Genomic DNA, 24,934 nt, shown 5'->3' with positions numbered 1-24,934 from the left:
CTTGTACCTCGCACCGTGGCCTCGTGACACTTTATACTGCTTATGCAAATAATGAATGGTGACTTGATAGCCATTTGGCTCATGCTCTGACTAGCCTCTCCAGCTCCGTGGTTCAGAGTTCGTCACACGGAGTATTACACGCAGAACGAATGGTTTGTAGTAAGACAACCATTAGAGAACCCGCGAGATCTAACCTCTGTTGAGTTCAAAATATTAGGCTTATCCAGATTACCTTACCAAGAGGTGTTGACTGTCCTCCATCGTGCAAACGAAGTGGTCAAACTCTCTAGGCCAGGTCACCAGTGAAGTTATAACGAACTCAGTCGCAATTTTTTCAGCGGATGCAAGATACTCCAAAATAATCTGAAGGGCTCAGGAAGGCCATGGGTGAAACAATACATAAACTCAACGAGGTTCAGGCTCTGGCAAATCGTGCGGAAGCTCTCCATGGCATGATCCCCACAGACCCACGTAGAAAGACAAACGTTTGGCTAGGGATAAAAGACTCTTGATGTTAACGAATTTATCAGGATTGAGAACAAACTGCTTTGAGAGAGGAGACCTTCGAGTTCATAGACAAGTTCCTCAAGTCAAAGCTGAGCTTGAAGATAGACTACTTCCTGATTTCAACGTTGTGAAGGGTGGAAAGCAACAGGGGCAACCATGCTGGTCAGACTTCAAATGCTATTAACAATACGTTGGAATCTATTGCTAATTATGCTTCCCCAGATGGTCAACTCAAGCCTGCCTGGGGCTATCATTAATCCTCTGGTCAACGCGGCTGGTACTTTAGCACCCCATAACGAAAGCAACACTCGTCAGTCACTCTACAGAAGCTGTCGAGGTCGAGGAACAGAAATAACAAAGAGTCGTCAGAGAACCTACAACTTCATAATCTAAGGCAGACTTAGTAGTGTCTTTAATCGTTGCTTTTCCGCTTCCTGATGCAAGGGTTTTGGGTCTTCTGGCTGCCTAAGGGGTGACCACTGGACGATTAGCATTGATTTTCACCATACTTAGCGAGAGCGGCAAAGTTGACAAGCTAATGAAGGGGGGCGCGAACCTCAGAACTCTCCCTAAATAATCTCAAAGGGACAGAGATTCTGACATGAGATACGTGAAAATTATGGCTGATATGTTCCCGACCCAGGACGATCGAGTTTGGAGGGAGAATATGAGATCCATCGTAGAAACGCGCCGCAATCGTTTAAACAACAGAAGACATGCTAAGGTATCATTCGGTGAATACTTGAGCGTTATCATTCTGTTATACCGTATCTTTCTTCCCGGAATAAGAATATCAGCACAGATATCTCCTGAGGAAGCCGACCTAACCCCTATCGTGACCAAGCCCAATAACAAACAGTCCATATTCGTAGATGTTCTATTACTCAAAACTCTTCTTGTAACCGGGAGACAAGAGAGAGGCATATGGAAGAAAGATAGACGATTAACGTTTCTCTCCCATAATATGACTGACACACAACAGGTTCAATATCTTACGGTGGGACCTGTAGTCAATCTAGTTAACCCACTCCAGCCATCTATTTGTTGCTACAAGTTGTATTGCGTCCTGAAATTCAATCAGAATGTAGGGTGTACTTACTAAGGAGATAATTTATCTCCATAGAGTGACTTGGTATAGGGCAATCGCCTATGGAAATAATAAGCTTTCTCATTCGGCTCGAGTTTATCTAAGACTTGTCTATACATAAGTCGTAGTTGATTTCAAACGATGCGCGTATTAGATGGGTATAATTGACTGGAAAACTATTTTCAGAGGGTACTGGGATGAAAGCCATCTAGTTCTGGTGATGCAGTCTCAATTCCACCGAACTTAATCGTCGATTGAAGAAGATCTCAACAACGCCCATAGTAGTTCCGCAAATGCCCCTCTCACTTCTTTATATCTCATGCTCACTTAGCCCCAAGGTCAGTGACCAGGTCTTCTTTCACATCTGCATCCTCCTTCACGCTAGACTTCTTACAGTGGCCATCGCCGGAATCTTCAGCTCCCTGATAGTCAGGTAGGAGGTCGCGTTCGTCTTTCTCAGATTCTTCTTGGTCATCCGTCTGCTGGAGGGTATCTGGGGCTTCAACGGTATTCGCCCTAAGATTCTCCATGGCTCAAATAAGTGGTTGCAAGACTGCACGGCAGTGCACATCATTGACTGCTGCGGAGTCACTTGACTATGTGTGCCAAGACGACAATGACCGATCTAGAAAGTTGACATAAACGTGACAGGCCACACTTAATATGTAAGTCATCATGAATCCAACATTTCGAATTAGGAGAATAAATCACGGCGAAGATAGCCCTGGAAGCTTACAAGCTGGGAACTCGTCGCTCCTACATTTCGCATCTCAGATCTAAGAGGTTTTTAATTGCCAGAGCGCTCAGAGAGTTCCCTCATTCAAGTGATAGTCGGTGCCTACTAGGTATGTTGCAAATACCTATTCAGCAACTCTCGAGCTGATCTACTATTGAACGCCTACTATCGCCAATCAGCGTCCGATATCTCCTCACCCCCTTATGAGTTGCTCAAGCTCTCTGTATGAAGACAAAGTACGTAAAGTAAGAACTGAATATATATATACATATATGCACATACACATACATATGCAAGTGCCACTGTCAATAATTGGTGTCGAAAGGAATGCTCTCTCTTTTGACCATGAAGATATGAGAGGTTACAAATGATCGCCTGAAGATTTTGTGATCTCTTGAGCAAACCTTTAATGGGCGGAAGGACCATTCCCTGTTTTTAGGCTCTATCAATGCTTCAATCTAGATAATAGACTATATGTGACCGTCCAAAAATATACCACGGGGTCAGCTTACACTGCGGTTGGATTGGCTGATAATAGATATGACTCTCATGGGCATGGTGCGAGTATCCCCTATCCCACTCATAATATCCAGCCAGGCTCTTTCGGTTGTTCTTTTTGTCTATACGCGGTATACTCCATAGCCCCTTAACTTCTTTGGAGCTCCCAAAGTTCCATAAGCCAATTTATGGTTCTTCACTATCATTTATCCTGGTACTCTCGACCGTATGTTTAAAGCACGAACAGGGATAAGGGGTGGCACTCCAAGGAGCATTGAGGTGGTTTCAAATAGCAGTCATATTCCCAAGAGAGCCTTCGACGCTGGTACCAATAATGACTCGAATGGCATGAAGAGAGGCATTAAGAAGTTTTGTTCATTTATATTATCATAGTGAGGTTGGGTTGACTAAACATCTCATTGCTTTCCTTAACCATAATGCATCAAGCATCAAGTATAGTTCATCCACACATTACCTATCAATGGCTTATAGATGACAAACTATTACCGACTCTTACGTGAGGCGCATTAATATGTCCTTCGTTGGCTCCATAACCGCATTCCTCAAATTTGTGCCGGCGTACAAAAACGACCTGGCAATATCAATCGTGACGCCCATTCATGACCGTAACGTGTAACGAAAATCGACAGGTGACCGCCCGTTGTGGTATCTTGAGTCAAACAAGTAAACGCAAAACTCGCAATAATATCGTAGCGAAGTATGACCTGCTCGCATGAAAGACAAATGAAATAAAGTCGTGTAAACATATCTCGTTGTGATGTGGTTTGTAAGAATGAGGCCTGTTGTTGGCCTCACAGACGCCCAACTCGCTGTGATGGCATTGGGCCTGTCTCTTCTGATTGGTGGCAACGCGATTGAGGCTCTCGGAGTCTATTCGTTACATGGATGTCCACAAGCATTTCAACAAGCGCCTCCGCATCCTTGTGAACGTTGACAAGATCGGCAGGGCCAGAAGAAATCCCAAGTAAGCTTCCGTCAGCTCGCGGCTTTCGGTACGCCGCGAAAATGATTCCACGGTCAGTGTTCATAGATTGGACAGAGCATGTTGAAGAAGAAGAGTTTCTCGAGATGACAGAGCCCCCTCTTGAACACTCGCCAGTGTAGAAAGCGCAGGCATAGCCTCGCGCAAATTCGTCATTACGGACCTCCTTTGCGCGATACTCGATCCAACCTGGAGTCTTCAAAATCTTGCTATGAGCTGTCGTTGATATTTGGAAAGGCAGGTTGACATTTTCCAGTCCATAAGCGGCGAGGAGGCGACCAGACAAGGGTCCAAATTTCTTGCTTAGTGAGTTCATGCTGGCAGGACTTTCAGAATTAAGTCGCTCATAGTCAGTCCATAAGTTGACCACGTAAACGAGATCGAAGTTGTAGCGTTTAGCAATCCTAGCCGCCTCAAATGCTGCAGCAGTTGCAGGCTTGCTTGCATAAGGTGGGGTGAGTGTCAGGAGGGAAGAACGAGGAGAGTCGGGGGCAGAAGGAGCAGTGGCGTATGTTGATGTCTCAACCGCATCCGCATCTGCGGGAGCCGATTCAGCAATATCATCATCACTGAGGTTGAAAAACTCGTTGAAGTCCGGTTCTCGGAGTGTAGAGCTAGTGATGGAGAGCCTATTTGTGGTGTCTTCCAGGCTAGTCTGACTGATAGCTTTTCGAAGTGGCCTCTGATCCAGAGTTTTGGTAAAATGGCGGCGGATGTCCCTGCAAACTGCCTTGTTCAGAAAGTCGATAGACTTGGATGCTCGAAGTTGAGCAATGTGAACCGGACGAAGCTCTGGTGAAGACTCTGGCGTCGGAGGCTTCTGGGGAGGTAATGCCGGAAGCTTTTTGTCACGGAAATATTGAGGGCTGCGGGTACCCTCATCTTCCAGGTCTGAGGACGGGGGAGTATCAAGCCGCGAAGTTCTAGTTGCAGGCTTTCTCGAGGGTCGCAATGGAAGGCTACGCTCACTAGGGGCTTCCATGGATGATTTTGGATCACAGGTAGATGAAGAAGCAGATGTTTCTCCCTGGCGGGTTGGAGGTCGCGGAAATTGATAAACATCAAAGTCGTCTAGGAAGGAATCGTCTTGTGTAGACATGAAAGAAGCCTTGAGAGGGGAATACTGTAACTTATGCGAATTTGAGAAGCGCGTGGGGCTCTGGGCGTGCATCAAGTCCACTCGATGAGGAGAAAGAGGAGACGGTAGAGATGGAACTCGATTGCCAGGCTGCTTTCTCACTTCCTCTCGCGCCGCCATGCGACTTGTTTTGGGGCGAATAAAAGAAGGTGAAGGAAACTGAGGTATTGTTGGAGGGTTAGAAGCAGGCTCAACTGATTCGGTCGAGGAGGCTGGCGTCTTCTTCTTGGCGAAGAAGCGCTCGAGGCTTCCGAAACCATTGGCCATATTGAACCTTTGGTCAGTGAAGAGGTAAGTGAACGTTGCGCAGGATGCCTGGGTCGAGTCGTGTTAGCGAAGTGAAAGATAGTATTGAGCGCACCTCGTGCATAGAGGTGCACGAAACGAAGAAATTTGGTTGCAACGTACCAGATCTGATGCAGTGAAGACTTATCAGTGGAGGAAATGAAGAGGCGAGTTGTAAGCCGAAGTGACCTTTGGGGTGAATCAGAGCCACTCGCGGTGGAAATTGGTGCTTTGTGAGAACAAGGCAAAACAGTTCAGACTGGAGTTGAAGCTGAATGGCGCTAGATGTTCGAGACTGAGTCGGGTGTGACTGTATCAAGCAGTGACGAAGGGAGAATCGAAGGAAGTAGAATGATTCATGGCCACAAGGGCAGATGTAATGAGTTAGAATCCCGACGCAGAGCTTCGTGCTCTTCGAGACGTTGGTTCGATATGGATTGTTGATTGAAGAACAATTGTATTCTAGTTGATGTGATTCCAGAGCGACAAGCACGGAATGGGTTGGTTCTGTCGAGCTTGATGTTGTACTATCCTGTCCTCGTCCTTGTTACTCTGCACTGTAATGTGAATTGCGGCAGAGTAAAGCCCTTGGGCCCTTCGCAACAGTGAAATAGTGTGCTCCTGTTCTTGTAACAAGCGATCTAAATGTTGATATTGAGCTGTAAGTGATGAAAAGGAAATAAGATGGTTTTGTGCGAGGTGTGAGAGGAAACAAATGCAATTCGGTATGGTGTGAGAAAGGTTGCACAGCAGGTGTAACGGAGCGAGTGAAGAGAGGGAAGGAACCTGAGGCTGTGTTTGTGTTGCACGAGGCAAGAACCACCAAGGACGACCCGTAGCTCTCCTACCACGACTGCCGATAATGCAAATAAGCAGTAAAAAATGAGATGAATAATCAAGGTCAGGTATGCTGTAATTTTAGCGATTTAAAACAACAGGAACGACCCTTCTTTCTACCATTATCCGTCAAAGAAAACAGCTCTGGGCTTCAGGGAGACTTTAAGCATCACTCAGTAAGGAATGACCAGCTCCAACGGTACATAGGACGTTGGAGGGTAAAACGTTTGTGGCTGCCGCGGGAGCAGGGATAGGGATACCAGCGCCCTTGTCAGCCCCACTTGGGGCAGTTGAGCACACCCATAGCTGACGCCGCTCCCCTGCACTCCCTCCAGATTCTCCCTAGGGCACGAACTCCCTTCGACTTCAGCACCCCCAGTACCCTTGCAAACTTGGGCTAGTCCTGTTCTGAACTCCTCAATAACGCCTGGATGCATCCATTGAGAGTTGCTTGTGGTTTCTTTTTCTTTAAAGAAGAGAAACGGGCACACGCGCAGCAGAGACATTTGCGAGAGACATGCTTGTCCGAGTGCCCGCGGGATAGCCACACTCTGCCCAGTTTCGAATACTCCGGAGATGTCCTTACGATGTTTTGCTTACTCATGAGAAGAGAGGAAATTCAAGTTCGAGTATAGGCAAACAATGACGATACTCGAAGAGAATGTTGTTTCCTACCCCTGTCTCCTATATCTGACCCAAGGCTCTTTCTCATCCCTGCCCTTCTGCGACTCGATCGCCTTGACACGGCAATTGACTTGCTCGCCATCTAGGTGCCTTTCCATACACGACGAATCATGCGCTCTGCCATTGATGTCACCACACATCTAGAGTGCTGATCCATTAGAAGACCCAGGTTTATCGCGCTCTGATGATGTTAGGATATGTTACGGGAAAGCGATACCACTGCCGGTGCGAACTAACAAGGGCCATCACTTTAGTCGCTGCAAGGAGCGCGGCTCCTTGATCTCTCCCCGAGAGACCAGACCGCGGTTTGTTTTCCCCCACGATACGGTACAGTACCCTGGGCCAACGGTGGATGACTTGCTTTTTTTTTTCCCGTCGAAGTGAACCAAGCCCTTCCTAGCGTTGTCGTCGCTACTCACATGTAATTCTGACAAAAATCCGGCTAGCTAGGTAATATGCCAGCATTCCGGTTTCGCAGGCAAAATGTCTACTTCTAGTCATAGGCAAATCTCCACTAGCATGTTTTGTCTCTCAGATGGAATTATTCGCAAATTTGCCTTGTTTGTTATTGATACAGAAGCAGCTGAAAAGACGGTGGCCTGTCAAGCTGAATCTTTGTATACCGTGGGAAGCTCCAAGACGCGAAGGTTATCAGCAAGAGCAGATCACTTCCGTCAAGGGTAAATTCAGTTCAGGCACGTGCTATGTCGAGTTGCTTCTTATCGTATTGAAGACCAAGAACTCTGTTGTCGAGGTGGAGTTTCCAATTTAGGCCCCTCGCTGGACCCTTTTGCATCCTGGACAATGCCGTCAGAAGTGCGGTGCTGCGAGCGAGGGACTTTCGTTACTGAAAGTGGCTTCCCGAAAGGCCCTTGGCTTGGGGCAAATATCATGATTAAGGAACTATCGGAAATTCCTTGCATGGCCGGGTATATACCGTGACCCATCATCACTCCGCAAGGAGTCGTGGTTTTCCAGTTACGCGTGGATATAAGAAATACGGCGCAAATTTTGCTCACGCTCTGCGATTAGGGTTGTCACTGAATTCTCGGGTGATGCCATCATAAACCTCATAGCACTCTTTTAAATTGATGATTCGAAACTCATTGTTGTCCTTTGGGTGAGTTGTAGCCTCATGTATGGGCTCATTGCTTTGACTCCCAGTTACACGTAGCCATGAGTGCTACTCTTTCGTCTTCTGTCCTACGAGTTTGCCGAGGCCAAGACTTACGCACAGGCAGACGTACGGTCCGTGTCTCAGACGAGCATCAGGATCTGGCGGAAAGCCAGGGTCAGAACTAGGGTAGACGCTTCAGCATATCATGAGCTCCGCTTCCTAAACCTTTTTCTTCTTCTTAACAGTCCTAAGCAGACGAAATATCTAACTTACAGCGGTGTAATATATGCTCACTCATGAGAACAACTAGGTGAGCTTTCGACGAGCCATTTGCGGACAAGCGGAGTTTCCCATCATTTGGTTCTCTATAAGGGCTCCTGGTTGCAACACAATGCTCAAGTTTGTTCGAAGCACAAGGCAGATATGAAGGTAAGACCAAACAGTTTCTGCATACAAAGAGTCAAATACAACATTCCTGGCAATCATCGCGGACCTTCCGTCACTTGTACACTCTAATGGAGTCAAGTTCAACTTCAAAAACGATGGCGAGCCCTTGTCTCTTTGTTCACAGGGACCCTAGAAGGGTGGGGTCCATATTGCTTCTTTTGTCTCTCTCATCACTGCTCATTGGCCCTTTGTGGTGGCGGAGTGCATGGGACTTCCCCGCTTGTCATGGTTGTTAGGCCGTGCACCTTATCCTCGAGTAAGAACTGCTCGTTCCTAGCTTCTTGTATCCTTGTCAACAGTTGCTGCATCAGACAAAGAAGCTTTTTGCAGCTGTCGACGTAATGAATTGCGGCAGATATCCCGAGTCAAATGTGTGAAAATCACTTGATACTAGCTTCGTAACCCCGGGTATGTGCAATATGAGGCTCACGGTTGCCTGACCAATCAGAGGCTATGTATCATTATAGAAAGTCAGAAGCTCACCATGACTCTCTGGCACGGGAACGACGATTACGCAAATGTTCTAGCAGGCTCTCGACCTTTGGTAAGAGAACCCCGTATATTCTTTTTACGTCTGTTATGACAGATCTCCCATCAGATCTCACTTCCTCTGCCTTGGTTGGTGTCTCTGCTAGGCTTTTTCAGGACTCGTCTCCGTCAATCAAAAGACCTCAATGACCGGGCCCGAGTCGTGCTTACCCCGCCAATGACATCCGGTCTTGTTGGCAAGACTACCCCTTGCTTTTTGGGTCATACAAGTCTGAATCGCTCACGAATACAAGCGACAAGTAACAAGCCTGCTTCATAAGAAAGATGCATAGTGTCTCACTCAAACTTTTTAGGTTTCACAGAAGTCAGTGGCAAAGTGGCTAGCTGGCTCGGCCACGAGAGGCAAAAAAAGGAGTTTTGTGCACAGCATCCAACTTATTCACGCTCCCTTCATAATCCCTTGTGCTAGCCCTTACCTCAGATAATGTGTCTGGTTGAACTTAAATTTCATGATAGTCGGTTTTCGTATGTTCTGTTGTTCCCTCGCTGGTACTGGATTTCTGTCCTACTCAACCTATTCGTCAGCTGTGTTCGTCTTGTCAGACCTCTTGAAGGCTTGCCACTGTCTGTTGTAAGACTTAGAAGCGACAGGTTCAGGCGCACGATGGGCAAACAAGATTCTGAACGTACTGGGCCGAAACCCCTTCAATGTGTTGTTTAATAGGGAGAGGCCTGATCAGGTAATGCTTTCCTTCCTACGTTCTTTATGCAATTGACCAGACTAAAACAAAACATCGACAGCATGCACAAACTATACCCCATGACTGACTATTCACGATATTGGCGCTTTTTGGTCTTCATATTACGGAACAGCTAGAGCAGCAATCTGAAATCCAAAACATTCCACAAGTGCATAGATGAGAACTCATTGGGTAGTGAAACTTGACTTGGCTGAATATCTCACTTCATATTGTCATGTATCAGGTCTGTGGTCACCTTGATGGAACCACTTCATCAGCGACCCAGGGCAACTGCGGGAGTGTCACTTAACTACGAACCATCTTTGTGTGACATGCGCTTGTGTGGCTTCACTTTGTCAGTTCCCAAAGTATTCCTTGGATTAGTGCTGGCTATCCAATTAACTAGTCAAAGCATGCCTGTCCAAAGCAGAGCCGTGTACTGAATCTTATAATGGACAGTTTTTGGCAGAGCAGTGACAGGCCCGACAGAAGGGAAATGCCAGATTGATGGGAGCCCAGGATCCGATCGATACAGCAATGCAACCCACTTCCGGCAGCTGCATCTGCACATGTGCCTATGCGGCGTTATATCAGACAGGTAATCTTACAGTCCCAGATTGTAGGGGCGAGATGCAGATTTAGGAGGTTGGCTCGAAAACATGCAAGAGAAAGTCCTTTAGAGCAAGACAAAATCCAGACTTCTCCAGTTTTGCTCTGATACGCGGCTCCCCCGAGTCTCAGCAAATCCCTCTTATCCTCCTGTATATGCGCGGAAGAAAATCCTTCATCTTATCCCTTGCCTCATGCATGCTTCCAGAAAGGTGAAGGGCAGGAATAAATAGCGACTGAGCTCCATCTTTCTCCCTCACGTCAAGCCCCGATAATCTCCACTCCACAGGCCCCCATAATAGTACCAATCCGTTCCACCGTTAACCACGCGGATCTGGTCCGGCCACGCGAGACGGGAGTGGCAACGGCACGAAAAACTCAACAAAAGCACAGAAAAACATGCACGTACGCTACTGTAAGAGCCTCGTCTCTCGACCAACAGTTTCTTGAGAGTATGCAATGCCTCGCATATGCATACATGATGCATCCTTGTTGTCTCTCATTGTTGTCGCAAGAACGATGACGGCCTAGACACTCTAATATTGCAGTATCCTCGCTGCCGCAGGAACCCGGAGCGCCACAGCTTGAGACATTGCAAGATTTGTTGTTGACTGTCAAGTTTGACGTCGGATGCACCGCTGGCTTGGCTCTGCAAGAACTGCATTTACTTTTGTTCCTTGTTTTGCTGCTCTTGCGCGCTGATACTTTTTCTGGTCCTTCTACTGGGTGGGACTAGGAACTTCAGCATTGGTCCCATCAACTCCATTGTGGACGGGACGGTCTTGTCTCACTGTTCTTGATTCGGACGAAGCATTTCACTCACTGAGTAATTGCACTACGGATCATTATGAGAGCCACAAGATTACCCTTTCCAATGGAGGTTCGTATCTATTGTGTCGGGAGCATAGTGCATGTTTGGAACTATGAGGAGTATCACCAGTTTCTCTTCAGGTTGACCAAACTTTCAGAAATCGCCTGTATAATTCCCACAAGCCATTGAACATCAATCCAGGGTTATCCAATAAGACAGGGCAACTTTACTTTGTATGTTTACTACACACTAGCTACTGGTATTTTACTTCCTGTTGAATTTCATTTTTAATGTTGTATGACATATGTGGGGGAGTGTAAACCGTGTTCAATAATTGTGTCCGCAGATGAAACTGGGAAAAATAAAACGAAGATTAGCATTTTACATTTTACATTTCGGCCGTATTTAGTGGAAGCCTTCCATGGGATGATCGAGATACTATAGATGTTACAGTAGTTACATTAAGTATCAACATAAGTATGTGAATCTTGGCCGTTAGCTCTCATATAGGGTAGGGTAATGGCATCTAGCAGCAGGTCTAGAAAACAAATAGCAGATGTCAAAGCCGCACAACAGACTTCACGATCTCCTGGTGATACTATTGGGTAATATACAAGAGTTTGTGTACTTGAATTTTCAAGTTAAATACAATAAAATAATTCAGATACTCCAGAAAATAGCCTACCTTTTCATGGATATCTGGCAGTAACCTGTTTAATCCCCCAAGATACTATCTATAAACCCTCACCGCCTCTTTTTCTTGTGCTATACATGAACAGATCATACATGTAGATATAGGGCTCAGCTCAGCCTATTGTGTCTTTGTATTAGTTATGAGATATTAAACTAAGAGAAACCTGGGGTATGATTTGAGGGCTTGGTGTAGGTCCTTATTCTCTGACGAGTCGGTGATTCAGAGGGCTTTCGGACGACTTCCCATCCATATCCATTGTCAAGGGCATACCATCTCAGACTTCTTCTTTTGTTCTTTTAATCCTTCTTCATCTCCTCCGTTATTCAAGCATACCACTCGACGACGAAATTCCTTGTTTCCACTAGATCATACTAGCTATTATTAGGCCTGATTATCTACCGACCCCATCATCTGTTTTCGTTGTTCATGTATACCTTCGAGGACGAAATTTCTACCTCCGCTGGCTCATCCCATCTATCAAACATATGATCCCCCGACTATACCCTTTACTTTATTTTTGCCAGGGTAACCTTCACTACTTGGACATGGCTGAGCAACAAGAACAGGATTGAGCGTTCAGCTGCTCTGGGCTGACCTACAACACAAGCAAGCCCAGATGACCAAAGTCACTGATCACCTAAGTCCAGCAGGGGAACAGGACCTCCAAGGGATCCATTTTTCCCTTTAATACCCTGGATACTGAGGTATCTCAGGATGCATCCGGTGACACGAATGTTAACATTGATATGAGAACCACTAACATGTAAGGCTCACCCGTCACTGACACGAGTGCCATCTGCTAATCCACATTAACAACAAGACGTCGCTCTCATCATCGGAAAATGTTTCGAGAGTACAACGCTGAGGTCCTCGATGGATACTATTTGAAGAAAACTTCACGTGCAACATTGTTCAAACTTTCAACGACGGAATCCACGCAGACATTAAAACCAGAGACTCTGCATTTACTGTGAAGTTGATCAAAGACGAAAGTAAGAATATCAAATACTTCACCGTCAAGAACAAAAAGAACAGCCTCTGCGACTTGAAACATCTCTCTTCTATAAGGTACCATTTTAAGAAGTGTACGGTTTACTCGGAATTCATGGTCGGCGAACGATGTTGTGTCCAGGAGATTTAACAGATCAATCTCGCGATACTGTTACGAGCTACCAAAGGGTATCGTTGAAGATTTGGAGAAACAAGGCTCTCCTGGATCTTCGGAGCTGTCTGAGAGTGACCCTTCAACTGTCATGAAAATACTAGCGCCAGAAAGTGAAGCAAATACTTCGACGGAAACCGAGTCTATGACAGCAATTGCCTTCGATGGCGAGTTTGGACTTCCCTAGAACCTTGCTGTGGCCTTGGGGGCAGAAGAAGCTGCGCTGAGCCCGTCGAACTTGGAAGGTCACGCTGAAGCAGTGGGAGAAGAAAGCATCAGAAAGATTCAACAGCTCGGAGAAGGCGGTACGACTATGACGGCCTTGGCTGACTTCGTCCATTTATTGTCCTTCGTTAATAGCCGAAAGTAGATCTTGGGGTCCGAGATGTTGACCCATCAGCTGTCGTTGACGAATTCCTCCGTTCACTCATCTTACTGTTCTGTGGTAAAACGTCAACCTCGACCTCAACGGCGATCTGCCGCTCGCAGATGCCATTGTCCACGCGTATCGAATTGCAGAAGCAATCGCACGTGGCCTTTTCCAGGAAACATTGGTCAGTAACAACACAAAGGGCCAACACCCCGCGTGGTCGTCATGGAGCAGTCTTTGGCACCTGGAAACGAGGGCTGCATGTTTGGCCGCCTCAGAACACCCGAGGAGGTTAAGGAGGAACCTTGAATTTAATGACAATGGAATGCCATCAAGACAGCACAGGCTTATTCAACAGGCTGAACAGAATGAGACATAAGATAGGTAGATTAGAGAAGTCTTATAGACCTGACAGGGTGACGATTGGCAGATTTAAGCCGGCAGTTCTGTCTAGATTTTCTTCCTAGGACAATGGAAGGCGTAGCTATTGGAGAATGAAACGCTTTTAGGGTTTATATATATACCCAGACGGAGCTACACGATCATAACAGCAGCTTATGATGGCCATTGAAAGCATTACGGCTTAACCTCGTAGCATTTTTTCTGTCACGATCTCTAAAGTCATTCAAGGGCGATGTAGTTATCGGTAGGTTTGACTAAGGTCCCGAAGTAGGTAAGGTAGGTCTGCATAGGTACCTTAATACAGGGTCGGTGGCTTTGGAAGCCGCTACTTATCCGCCATTGGCCGAATGACGCCAGCCCCGGTATAGTAATGACCCCTCCAACTCACTTTCTATTGGAGCCCTGGGGCTCAGCGTTTCGGTTCCTGGCTGATTGTCTCTACCACACCGTCATACCTCGTCAACCTTAACCATCACAAGCCATCCATCATGTCGCAGAACTCAGTCGTCACTATAGACTCGAAGCGTCACTTCGACTCGGTCCTCAAGTCGTCACGCATAGTCATCGCTGACTGTAAGTATATCCTATCAAATTTACGATCCTTGCGGTAGTTCTAGAGATACCCCGCCATCCCAGTCAACTTATCCTGCGATGCGACCTATCATTCCCTTCTCACAAATGATGATGATAAAAGCTAACGAATGATTCTTTCAAGTTTACGCCGATTGGTCTGACTCTTCCAACCAGATCGCTCCTATCTACGAAAGATTCGCCAAAGACGTAGCGCAGCCGAATCTCATCACGTTGGTCAAGGTTAACAGCGACAACCAACCAGAGCTCTCGCAAGAATACAAAATTACAGACCTGCCAACCTTCATCGTTTTTGCAGATGGAAAGCAGGTCGACCAGGTCCAGGGGGCCGATCCTCAGAAACTTAGGGATACGCTCATGAAAATACCTGCCTTGGCTGCTTCGCTCAATGAGAAGACCGCCAGAGAAAACGCTGGCTCGGCCAGCGGTGGTCCCAGCTGGAAGGGTATGGAAGCTCCACGAGGCTACAACGACATCACCGACCAAATAGAACTCCGTGATCTGGAGGTTCTCAACGCGGATGAGAACGCCGGGACTGTTCGAGTTCTCTTCGATGGTTCCAAGCCAAGCGGTCTCGGTAACAGCAAGGGAACCTCCAAGGACTACGTGCAGAGCGGTGCAGATGACCAGCTGCTTTTGTACATCCCTTTCCAGTCCATTGTCAAACTCCACACTCTCCAGGTCAGTTTATTGGCCCTTCACGTTGCACCAAGTCCGACACTGACTGACTGCGTATAACAGCTCACTTCCCTCCCTCCCAAGGACGACGAAGACGTGATGAGGCCCGGCAACATTCACCTGTATATCAACCGCACTCATAACCTCGACTTCAACGAAGCCGACGATACCGAACCAACACAGGCTATCGAGATTTCTCCCGAGGATTGGAACGAGGAGGGAACAGTGAGCCTGAGCTTGCGATATGTAAAATTCCAGAAGACATCGAGTCTTGTGATCTACGTTCAGCAGGGTGAGGGTGATGGAGAGACTGTTCGTCTCGACAGAGTGAGACTCATTGGAGAAGCTGGAGCCAAGCGAGAGATGGGCAAGCTTCAGAAGGTGGGAGAGGACGAGTAAGGTTTCTCTGGTAGGAGTCCTGTGGTTCGCAATGGAATATCGGCGCATTTTCCTTGTGCCTTAGCATGCATTAAAACATAGCCTCGACAGGGAACAGGTAATAGGAGTTTAGGAGCAAAAGGCGATCAAATAAGACCGCCCAGTCAGATAGACACAGTTTTAACTCCCCCATTGTACAGTTCTGCAATTGTTGATTCTGTTCTCTCCAACTTCCATGATCGAACGGGATACTGACGTAAGTCTTACACATACATGTCACGGGATAGAAATTTTGATATGTCCTGCCTCCCAACCACGACTAAGATGTGTGAAAACACCAAAACCAGACGATGGTAGGGCGGGCCTGCAATTATGATTGATCTGGGGCATAACTGACGCTGCGATTACATCCACGGAAACAAGGATTCGAGCAACACGGGTATAAAAATTTCATGTTATGCCAGCCGCACGAAGAAGAAAAGAAGAAAAGAAAAGCTCTGCTTCGACGACGCGTTCGAGATTTTAAGCCGCTGAATCTGAGCATGGTCCGTGCGTATCTTACTCGGTTAAAAATCGTTCCGATCTCCGGGCGGATCAGCTGTAGGGTAACAGAACGCAAAGGGTGAAGTGTACAGGGTGATCATGATGTGTGCCATATCGATATATTGACGTGTGATCATGATACATTCTCTTGATTCTGTGTGACCCGGGTGGTATGTATATAACTTCTTTGAATGGTGCGCACATGCTCGCTAGACAGTGTCGAGCTCTTTGTTGTCGGGCTTGATGATATCAACCACTGTGGCCATGATGAAGATATACCGGCTGCCAAGTCCACATCATGTCATGATGAGAATTCGATGGGCATCATACCGATGATCGGAAATTCGTGGGAATAAACATCATAAGATTCGTTGCCATGATTACTTCCTGTATTGTCCGTCATCATCAACTGGTTCGCGTGCGGACACGGGATGGAACCCCGCGATTCGTGCAAAAACGACCCTTTAAGCTTCAGGATCTGCCACTGTGGTTTACGTTATGCCACACATCAACCGGGCCGGAAGATTCGAGCCACATGAAGCTTATAGAAAAGCGCCGCTATAGATTATGGGGTGATTAAAGTGCGGCACCAGCTGCAACTCTACTCTAGCATTATGAGAACGCTCGTCACTCGCACGCCTACAACGCACAAGCAACTCAATTTCTTGAAGCCTGCGGGGTTCAAAACGAGAAAACTGTCTGTACTGTCCTACAGTGGAGAATATAATCCGCCATGGGCTTTGTTGCTTTCAACAACTTACCAGCCGAGATTCGGTCTATGGTCTGGGCATACGCCCTACCAGAGCCTCGAGTATACGAGATTCTTGACACGCCATTTTCAACGCTCAAGACCCCGGCCTCTACAGGGCTCATGTTCTCCAGCAGCTCGCATGATGCGCCCCCTGTACTGGCAGCCGTATGCAGAGAGTCCCGTGCCTTCGTGCTTCGTCGCTACCGGCCACTAACACTCTCCGACACAATCAAGTACATCGACCCAAGCCGAGATATAATTCTGCTTCAGCCTTACCTCTTGATCAAAAGGCTATTGAGGACTCTTCATTCTCTCGCAGAGGTGGACTTCATGAAGAGAGACCTGCGCCAAGTGGCATTTGGGACATCCTATGGATTCAGCACTGGTATCTACCACCCCATACTAAGCGGCAAAGTATCCAAAAACAATATGAAAACGCTTGTGAAAAAGCTCGCAAGGTTCTCCAAATTAGGGAAAGTTTTATTTGTTGTTCATGAGGAATTCAAGTGTGTCATCTCAAATCCCCACAGAGCGGAGTCACAACTTGAGCTGCAGCTTTTATCCAGCAGCTTTGTGAAGTCCCAAGAAGATGACCAGTCACGGACTGCTTGGCATTTTCGTCGGAACGAGATACTATATTATCCTCTTCACTTTGAAGAAGAGGTGGAAGAGGACGAGCCTGACATAGAAAAGTCTGTGTTAGATGGTGAGGATGACGACGTGGAGCTGAACCGCAAGCCGACGAACGATGATTGGAGACGATTCAAAAGACGATTCCTGAAAGCTGTACATTCAACACTGATGAGAGAGCTACTAGAAAAGCCAAGACGAGAGCACCTTCCTTTCCTGATCGAAGGCGCAAGTCTCCTATGGAGATATGAAGCATCATAAACGGAATTTCCCAGCGCCACAGGATCATCACCAGGATATTACGACTCAAGCGTTGGAGTTGCGCCCGTTGTAACGACGTTAAATGCCGATCATTTGGGCTATTTGAGTCTGGATTCAAGGGACCAGTCGTTGTGTTGACACTATCTGGAGCACTGCCATCTTAGGTGCTTCGATTTGTGTGTGTGTGTGTGTGTGTGTGCGGAACAACACATCAACTAATGACGGCATATATCCGCACCTACAGACGCGTTCTCGGCCGGGCTCTGCAGTGATGTGAGGCATCCCTAACCTCTTGTGGTCCCAGTACGCGCGCCCTGCATTGGCGTCAAGGCTGCCATGAGTTAAAAGAGCCTCTGGCAAGTTCCGAGCGAAAAGCTTGGTATTCGGTAGTGGTTGTTGGTGGCGCCCGGCATACGGATGCACAGACTAGCGGTTCAATTATGGGAATTGTCTGAGTGTATGGCGTTTTCGAGAAGGGACTGTCCCTATTGTGGAAGTTTTGAGAGGACATACAAAACAAGTTTGTCTCGTTTCCCCTCGGTAGATGTTCTCCCACATCCTGATCGGGAGTTCATAGCAAATATGATTGGCTGAGCTACAAATGCACTATCTTTTTGCATGGATTGCTTCATGAATTGCCAATAAGAGTTAAGGCGCAAGACGCTGCTGGGACCATGCAGTAGAGTTTCTACGCATGAAACATGCTGGCATTTGCTCTTTGAAATGAAACATCTTCTGCTCACACTTCTGAGGCATTCAATGCATAATAGCCAGAGAACTCTCGTTGAATTTCGATCCCTGGATATTTTCTAGAAGAGGACCCTTGAAGAACAAGGACAAACTTCGATGGCCAGCGAAGCTAGCTGGCATTGGCTTTCGGTAAGGTCACCGAGCTGGGACTTCACCCCTGTCGAAGCGCTTGACTTCAATTGGATTAAATTTACGGTGCGCTCGGACTTATCGATATCTATCATCGAAGAAGTGGATTTAAGCTCATCAAAACGTGCAGTAGTAGCTTCAGTTGACCACTTAAACGATGACGTCTCTTCGCCAACGTCACTAGGCTCATCTCCAAGATGCAGGTTTCTTTGCATTACATACACGAATAACCACGACAGTCACAAATCTCCAAAACTCGAATTCGCCTAATACGCCACCATTAAATGATAACGAGCTTGTTTTGACACCAAACGGCAGAATGACCTTGGTATCGTCTACAGTGGCTTGAGCACGGTTGCATTGGCACCAATAGCCAATATCGCGGCGGTCCGACAGCTTTCGGGGCGTATACCAATGAGGTCATCACCATTGTCATTCACACAACAATAGCTGCAAAACTTGCGTTATAGTAAATGCCGGGGCATGGTTCTGTGGGTCTCTGCGTGTCAGGAAATCTACATGTTACATATTCTCCTCAATCGGAAAAGGAGGCTGGACGGATTTAACATGATCGCTGGTGAGGCTGTCAACTTTGACACCATTTCTGCAGCTCGCACCAGGAACAAGCAGAAAATCCACTGTATTCGAGACCAAAAACACGCAAAATAGACTCCCGACCATGGCCGGAACCAGCCTAGGCCAGGCCCAATATGCAGGGAACTAAGTCATCCAATCAGATTGAACCGGCGCCGAACCCTTCTTAACGGGTTCATATGCCGGGCATCAAAGACTAAAGACCACGGAGGAGGCGCCTTTGACAAGTTGAGTCCCCGTTCGCCATGCACAGTCAACGGTCCGGCATGCCGTTGCCGATACATTACCGTGAGGCTCTATGCGGAGGTTGTTATGCTTTCTATTACCACCACTATTGTCGATACTACCGTCACTGTTGCCGTGCAAGCTGAGCAACTCCCACTGGGCTTGTTGGCCCCCTGGCTCTCCTCTGTTATATCATATCCCACTTCATGATAAGTTATCATGTCGTCTCTTCTGCCAGTCTTGGCCCCCCGGCTTCCGGGCTGTCCGCCGGCGGTAGATGACAGGACCTACACAAAGGAGCACACAGAGGAGGAGTGGGAGAGTATGCGCAACGTCATCAGGAAGCTATATATTCAGGAAAATCGAAAGCTGAACGAGACTATGGCAATCCTTCAGGCAAGATATGGTTTCGCAGCAACGTGAGTGGGATCCACGCATGTGGTGCCAGCAAGGTCCAAAAACTGATTCGTCTTTCAAAGGGAGCAGATGTTCAAGAAGCGTTTAAAGAAATGGGGCTTAAGAAAACGTACATATCGGAAAGGTCAACCTGGCTCTGCAGCTTCCACTCCTCTGGATACTACTGAATGTTCCGGGACGAGTACATTTGACGAACAAAGCTCATCCTCATCCTCAGCCTCTCCAGAGGAGCACCAAGATGATCCAACTACGTCTATGGCTCTGATACAGCCATCAAATACTGGCCCCTACTCTGATTTGGAACAGGTTCTCGGCGGCGTCTTCAACTGGAGTCAATCCAAACTAGAAATCTTTCCTGTCATGTCAGATCCTATGTCAGAATACCTAGCAACCCCAAACTCCCCCCCTATCCGAGACAGTCGTACAATGTACCGCATTTTCGAGCTTGTTTTCGACCTTTGGTTCCACGGAAAGGGTGACCTTGCTGGTATGGCTGCACGAAGAGGGTTTTACGTGCTCGAATTTGTGTTGAGCGATGATCACCCCGACCTTATCTGGCATGTGCTAGATACAATCTACGATATGGTGGACCGAGGCCATCTTCGACTTTTGGCCCTTTTCTTGGATCATGCTACAATACTCGCGAAACGACAGCTGCCTGCTCAACACCCGCTCCTCCTTATTCTCCAACAGCTTCGCTACTGCGATTATCAATCAGATGAGGGAAGGAAATACTTGTGTCATTTGTTGCGCCAGGCCTGGCTACGGAATGTTAATCTCTTGGGCCAACATATCGAAACATCGGATGCCCATCGACTCTGGCTTTACGAACAACTAATTTGGGATGGGAGAACACGCCTCCGTAGGGAAAGCGAACTTGGCAAGCGGCAAGATGCGATGTATCAGGCCCTAGAGAGAATGGCTGAAGCACAGAGTCAGACCTCATCTTCAACCGATGCGGATCAGTTACGAGTCGAAGCATTGCGACTCGAGTTCACACAGATGGATGTTGGTGACAAGAAGAAGGCTGAGGAGCTAGCCATCAATTTACTCGATCTTACCAGAACCGAACAAGGACCCAGATCGAACGATCGATTTCACGCATACGCATGCAAGATGCTGGCTCGAGTACAGGAATCGAGGCAGGAATGGGACACGGCCGAACAGAACCTACGGCATGCCATTTCGAAAAGAGAGGTAGCGCACGGTGCGAACAACAACCTGCGAGTCATCCGTGATATGTGGGTGCTGGCAGCGCATTATCAGAAAGCTGGGCGACAAGCAGACGCCAACAAGATCACAGCTGATGCGTTATCGAGAGCCCAGAGATACTTGGAGCAGGATGTCGAATAATCAAGATCATCAATGTACCGTTCAGGAGTTATGTGTATAAAATGGGGTGGTTCGGAACAAAGCTATTAGGTTTTGGGCGTCATGGCATAAGATACGGGGGCGTCGAGAATTGGCATATGATTCATTCATGAGTAATTTCCACGGCAGTTACTCAGCGAGTGAAGTTTCTGGTTTGTCACGAAAGAAAAGCACAGCGATGATTAGGAGTATTTGATATCTTCCTTGAGAAGCCATTGGTTGGAGTTCTAGTTTGAGATACCCAACGTTCCATGAAGCGAATTGAAGTTGAAGAAGTTGATTTGATTGGATCGCCACATTGACGCAGGCACCGCCACAATGACGTTGACACTTCCGCCCTGGGATAGTCGTCTATGGCCTTGATTCAACAACACTCGCATTACATACCAACCTACCACCTGCGACTTGGCATATCCTCGCGAGGAAAATTGTAGACCCTTCGCTCGTTAGAATCGACTCTAATTTTATTGTCTTTTGTAAAGACCTTTGTATTACTTGAACTCATCATGACTGCTGGAGCTCCCCCGAACTACTGTAAGCTGCCATCATGACCCCACTACATGTGAATGCGCCAGAGTGAAAACTGACTAGAACTTTATGTAGATGCCATTCTCGAGGTTTCTGATACTGCGACCACTCAGCAAATCCGAGATGCTTACAAGCGGTATGTCACTTTTGCTTTCTAGTCTCGACTCGCGACACAACTAATCCCGGTAATCAGCGCTGCCCTAAAGACGCACCCTGACCGCGTCTCCAATGACTCCCCAGAGCGAGCCGAACGGACACGAAAGTTCCAGCTCGTCAACGACGCCTATTACACACTCTCTGACCCTGTACGCCGTCGCGAGTATGATGCTCAGCGCAAACTCTTCAACACCAGCACCCCTTCAGATCCCTTCGAGGACATTCCTGAGACGGAAACTGAGGGTGGCGCCGCGCCGCGACAGAGCCCTTATTCCTGGGCATGGAACTTCTTCACCAACCAAGGCCAAGCCCCTGCTCAGGATCGCGAGCAAACTGAGGATGCGCAGTTTAGTGATGTATTCGAGGAGATGATGCGCGAGGAGGGCATGGCCGAGGGCAGGGATAACCACCCCACTGGCAAGTTCTGGAGTATGGTGGGTGGTGTCAGCGGCGGCGCTCTGGGGTTCATCGTAGCCAATGTGCCAGGTCTTGTCGCAGGAGCCGTTGCGGGGAACAGACTAGGAGCTGTCCGCGATGCGAAGGGTAAGAGTGTCTACGCTGTATTTCAGGAGCTTCCCCAGGACGACAAGTCAAGGCTGCTCAGCCAGTTGGCAGCCAAGGTTTTCAGTCATGCTGTTGGTATTTAAGGTCGAGAACCTGGAACGGATCAAGGCTGGGTTTATTGGGCGCTCTCGGAGTTGGGGTCAGTATCGGCAAACAGACGATTTTTAATGAGCCGATGGAAGTTAGTACCTAAGTAGTTTCTCAGGAATACACGTATACAATCGATAATAAAGATTCACTGCGCGTACCCATACCGTCCCAGAGAGACTCGTATCATATCGGGTTTCGGACTTGAACGAACACGAACTTTCTGGGCAGAGATATCCATATCTTACCATGTGGCTTATGTTATCCAGAATTAGCTTCAATGAACAGTAACTCACTCCCGCTGTATGTCAACGACAACCAAAGAGATAATGAACACTCAGTTTGGATCATAATTTTAGCTGTTTGATGTCTTTTCATGACGTACCGTCTTGTTAGAATAGAAGCGTTAAACCCAATTGCCTAGTTCTCTGCCTACTTCTGGGCTAATAAAGCATCCCGAGAACATCGAAGTTTGAAGTGTTAGCACGCAAGGCGCTTCTTTGACTGACCTGGTGCCAGGTGACACCACTGTCTAAAGCCACAACCTGATAAGATCCAAAGCCGAATTTGCTCTGGAAAACGTGACCAACTTGCCGGTTTCCTGGTTTTATTTGCGGAAGTGGTGCCAGAATAGGGATGAGATTCGGAAAATATCCTATATTTATCATCAGACAGTAAAATGATTCTAAGGGTAAGCTAAGGATTAAGAAACTAAGATACTTGGATCTTGTTATAAATGTGATGGGTTATGTTATTATGCTCATTCAGACTTACCGTATGGAAAGCTTGGCATCTTATTGACCATTAGCTCCAGGTTCTCTTCATGGTGGAATTCAGATCATTAAGATATACCTATAGCTTCATTGAAGTCTCTGCTCTTTATTTTAAACACCAATGACTTTGGCTTACTTCCTCTATCACTCGTTCTAGACTGAGCGGTTGCATATGGTATTGTCCTCAATGAGATATGGCTCTCGACCTATCTTTAGACGAAGCGGTGCTCCATATGATAACAGTTTATAATTCTACCACCCTTGCGAGATTCTGGGACTTGATTACGACCTTCACAGTATTCATAGACCAGCACAGTTAAGTAGTTCGAATGTTTTTCGGGTGCATGAAGGCTCAAGCTTGGGTAAACAAATGCAAGGGACACAAAACAGACCAGCAAAGGATCCCGCTCACGCTTGTCCATAATCTGTTGACACGAAATGTACTGTGGTAGTTTGACAACACCAACTCATAATCTTGGAGCGGCCTATTATCCTATAAAACAACAAATCACTTCTAGTCCAATGCACCATCATGCGCCTCAAGTGCTCCGTATAACGTCTTGGCAAGCTTGTTAACATTGATGGAGGACGGTAAAGTGCCATGAAGAAATTCACATACATTTTTGTGCCAAGCTCATAATCCCAACATTTATTCCAACCACGACGTTTTGGTTCGACGAGCAAACAAGACATTCTCAGTCTTATTACGATATCGAAGCCTCCTTACAGGCTATTAAAATTTGCCCGAAGTAACCAGTGCCTACATAACCTATCTTCGGGGAGGAGGCTGGAATCCAGGCGGTGGGGGACCACCAGGGTTGAACCCGGGAGGAGGGAACTGGGCGCCTCCAGGGAAACCAGCTGGAGGAGGGAAGTTTCCAGGAAAGCCAGGAGGAGGGGCTTGGAGACCGTTAGAGACTCTTCGAGGGTATCGGGACTGTTTGAACTCACCACCACGGCCGGGAAAACCAGGAGCACCAGGGAAGCCGGGGAAACCAGGCGGAGGAGCACCACCAACACCAGCAGCAGGACCCTTATCAATATTAGCAATTAATCAGGTAACTTTAAGGGGAAAAGAAACACATACTGCGAGGGAGGGAGGGGCAGCTCCTCGGCCAGCAGGACGAGCAACACCAGGGCCAGCGGCCAAAGCAGAAGGAATTCCACCAGGTGCACTCTTGCCTAGTCGAGCACTAGGATCGGCGGGAGGAGGCGACTCAACGGAGAGGGAGATGATATGGGCGCCTCGAACGATCGTGAGGCCAAGAGTTCGCTTCTCCTCAGACTCGATGGTCTGGGTAGCTGAACCACTTGCGCCAGGGGCAGAGGGCTTGTTTTGCTTGCGCTTCACGCGCCGAAACTCTTCCGTATCCGCAAGTACAAGGTTCATGTGCTGAATTCTAGTTAGCCTTGGTCTCAACAATAATGGCTGGAGATGTTGTACCTTATCGAAGGCAAGCATCTGACCGGTCATTGCCCTTCCATCATTAAGAGTAACCCGCATCCGCCAGTTGATCTGTTCCGTCCTAGTCAGCTTGATTGAACGATCGCAAAGACGTAGCATTCGAGTCGCATGCGCGTCGGGGTATACGTACGTAACCGGCCTGGGAAAGAGATATGGTTAGCATATCGAGATCAAGCAGCTCAAAACGCGTAAGAGTAGGGGGTAGACGAACCATCTTTCCTTGTTTGTTCGACATTTTGGCGATATTCTGAGAGCGTGCTGAGGCAGTTTCTCTGTGTTTCAAAAATTGATGTTAGACCGCGGTGTGTTTGCGCGCGATCGTAACAACCTTCAATGCCTGGAGCTCTGAAGGTGAGTTATGAGGTCCAAAATCTGCGGAGCCTGATGCGGAAGGCTGAAAGGTACACCGACAAAGTACCATTTCTGC

The 24,934-nt window shown here is 47.5% G+C and overlaps 6 protein-coding genes across 6 annotated transcripts; 4 read left to right on the top strand and 2 right to left on the bottom strand.

The window, feature by feature from the left end:
• Positions 1–3,583: 3,583 nt before the first annotated feature.
• On the bottom strand, positions 3,584–5,236 carry FOBCDRAFT_284016 (uncharacterized protein; the record flags this gene model as incomplete). Its single annotated transcript, XM_031182384.3, has 1 exon — positions 3,584–5,236. One exon carries the CDS (start codon positions 5,234–5,236, stop codon positions 3,641–3,643), a length of 1,596 nt encoding a protein of 531 aa, XP_031043152.2. The 3' UTR covers positions 3,584–3,640.
• An 8,800-nt stretch (positions 5,237–14,036) lies between these two features.
• Positions 14,037–15,781, top strand: FOBCDRAFT_173914 (PITH domain-containing protein). Its single transcript, XM_031182383.3, has 3 exons — positions 14,037–14,189; positions 14,332–14,888; positions 14,949–15,781. The coding sequence occupies exons 1-3, from the start codon at positions 14,105–14,107 to the stop codon at positions 15,282–15,284; spliced, it is 978 nt and encodes a 325-aa protein (XP_031043151.1). The 5' UTR covers positions 14,037–14,104; the 3' UTR covers positions 15,285–15,781.
• Positions 15,782–16,539: 758 nt separating this feature from the next.
• On the top strand, positions 16,540–17,448 carry FOBCDRAFT_267510 (uncharacterized protein; the record flags this gene model as incomplete). Its single annotated transcript, XM_031182382.2, has 1 exon — positions 16,540–17,448. One exon carries the CDS (start codon positions 16,540–16,542, stop codon positions 17,446–17,448), a length of 909 nt encoding a protein of 302 aa, XP_031043150.2.
• A 1,917-nt stretch (positions 17,449–19,365) lies between these two features.
• FOBCDRAFT_284013 (Clr5 domain-containing protein) lies at positions 19,366–20,981 on the top strand (the record flags this gene model as incomplete). The annotated part of the gene is made up of 2 exons (XM_031182379.3): positions 19,366–19,565; positions 19,626–20,981. 2 exons carry the CDS (start codon positions 19,366–19,368, stop codon positions 20,914–20,916), a joined length of 1,491 nt encoding a protein of 496 aa, XP_031043147.2. The 3' UTR covers positions 20,917–20,981.
• Positions 20,982–21,299: 318 nt separating this feature from the next.
• FOBCDRAFT_5561 (DnaJ domain-containing protein) lies at positions 21,300–22,425 on the top strand. The gene is made up of 3 exons (XM_031182378.3): positions 21,300–21,468; positions 21,538–21,598; positions 21,656–22,425. The coding sequence occupies exons 1-3, from the start codon at positions 21,441–21,443 to the stop codon at positions 22,263–22,265; spliced, it is 699 nt and encodes a 232-aa protein (XP_031043146.1). The 5' UTR covers positions 21,300–21,440; the 3' UTR covers positions 22,266–22,425.
• A 1,213-nt stretch (positions 22,426–23,638) lies between these two features.
• Positions 23,639–24,888, bottom strand: FOBCDRAFT_5551 (uncharacterized protein). The gene is made up of 6 exons (XM_059612238.1): positions 24,719–24,888; positions 24,638–24,646; positions 24,487–24,558; positions 24,130–24,435; positions 23,994–24,075; positions 23,639–23,942 (listed from the first exon to the last, which is right to left on the bottom strand). The coding sequence occupies exons 1-6, from the start codon at positions 24,740–24,742 to the stop codon at positions 23,812–23,814; spliced, it is 624 nt and encodes a 207-aa protein (XP_059463869.1). The 5' UTR covers positions 24,743–24,888; the 3' UTR covers positions 23,639–23,811.
• Positions 24,889–24,934: the final 46 nt, after the last annotated feature.

The sequence above is a fragment of the Fusarium oxysporum genome, chromosome I, assembly GCF_013085055.1.
Source record: "Fusarium oxysporum Fo47 chromosome I, complete sequence".
Taxonomy (NCBI): Eukaryota; Fungi; Ascomycota; class Sordariomycetes; order Hypocreales; family Nectriaceae; genus Fusarium; species Fusarium oxysporum.
This window is presented reverse-complemented; position numbering and strand designations above follow the sequence as displayed.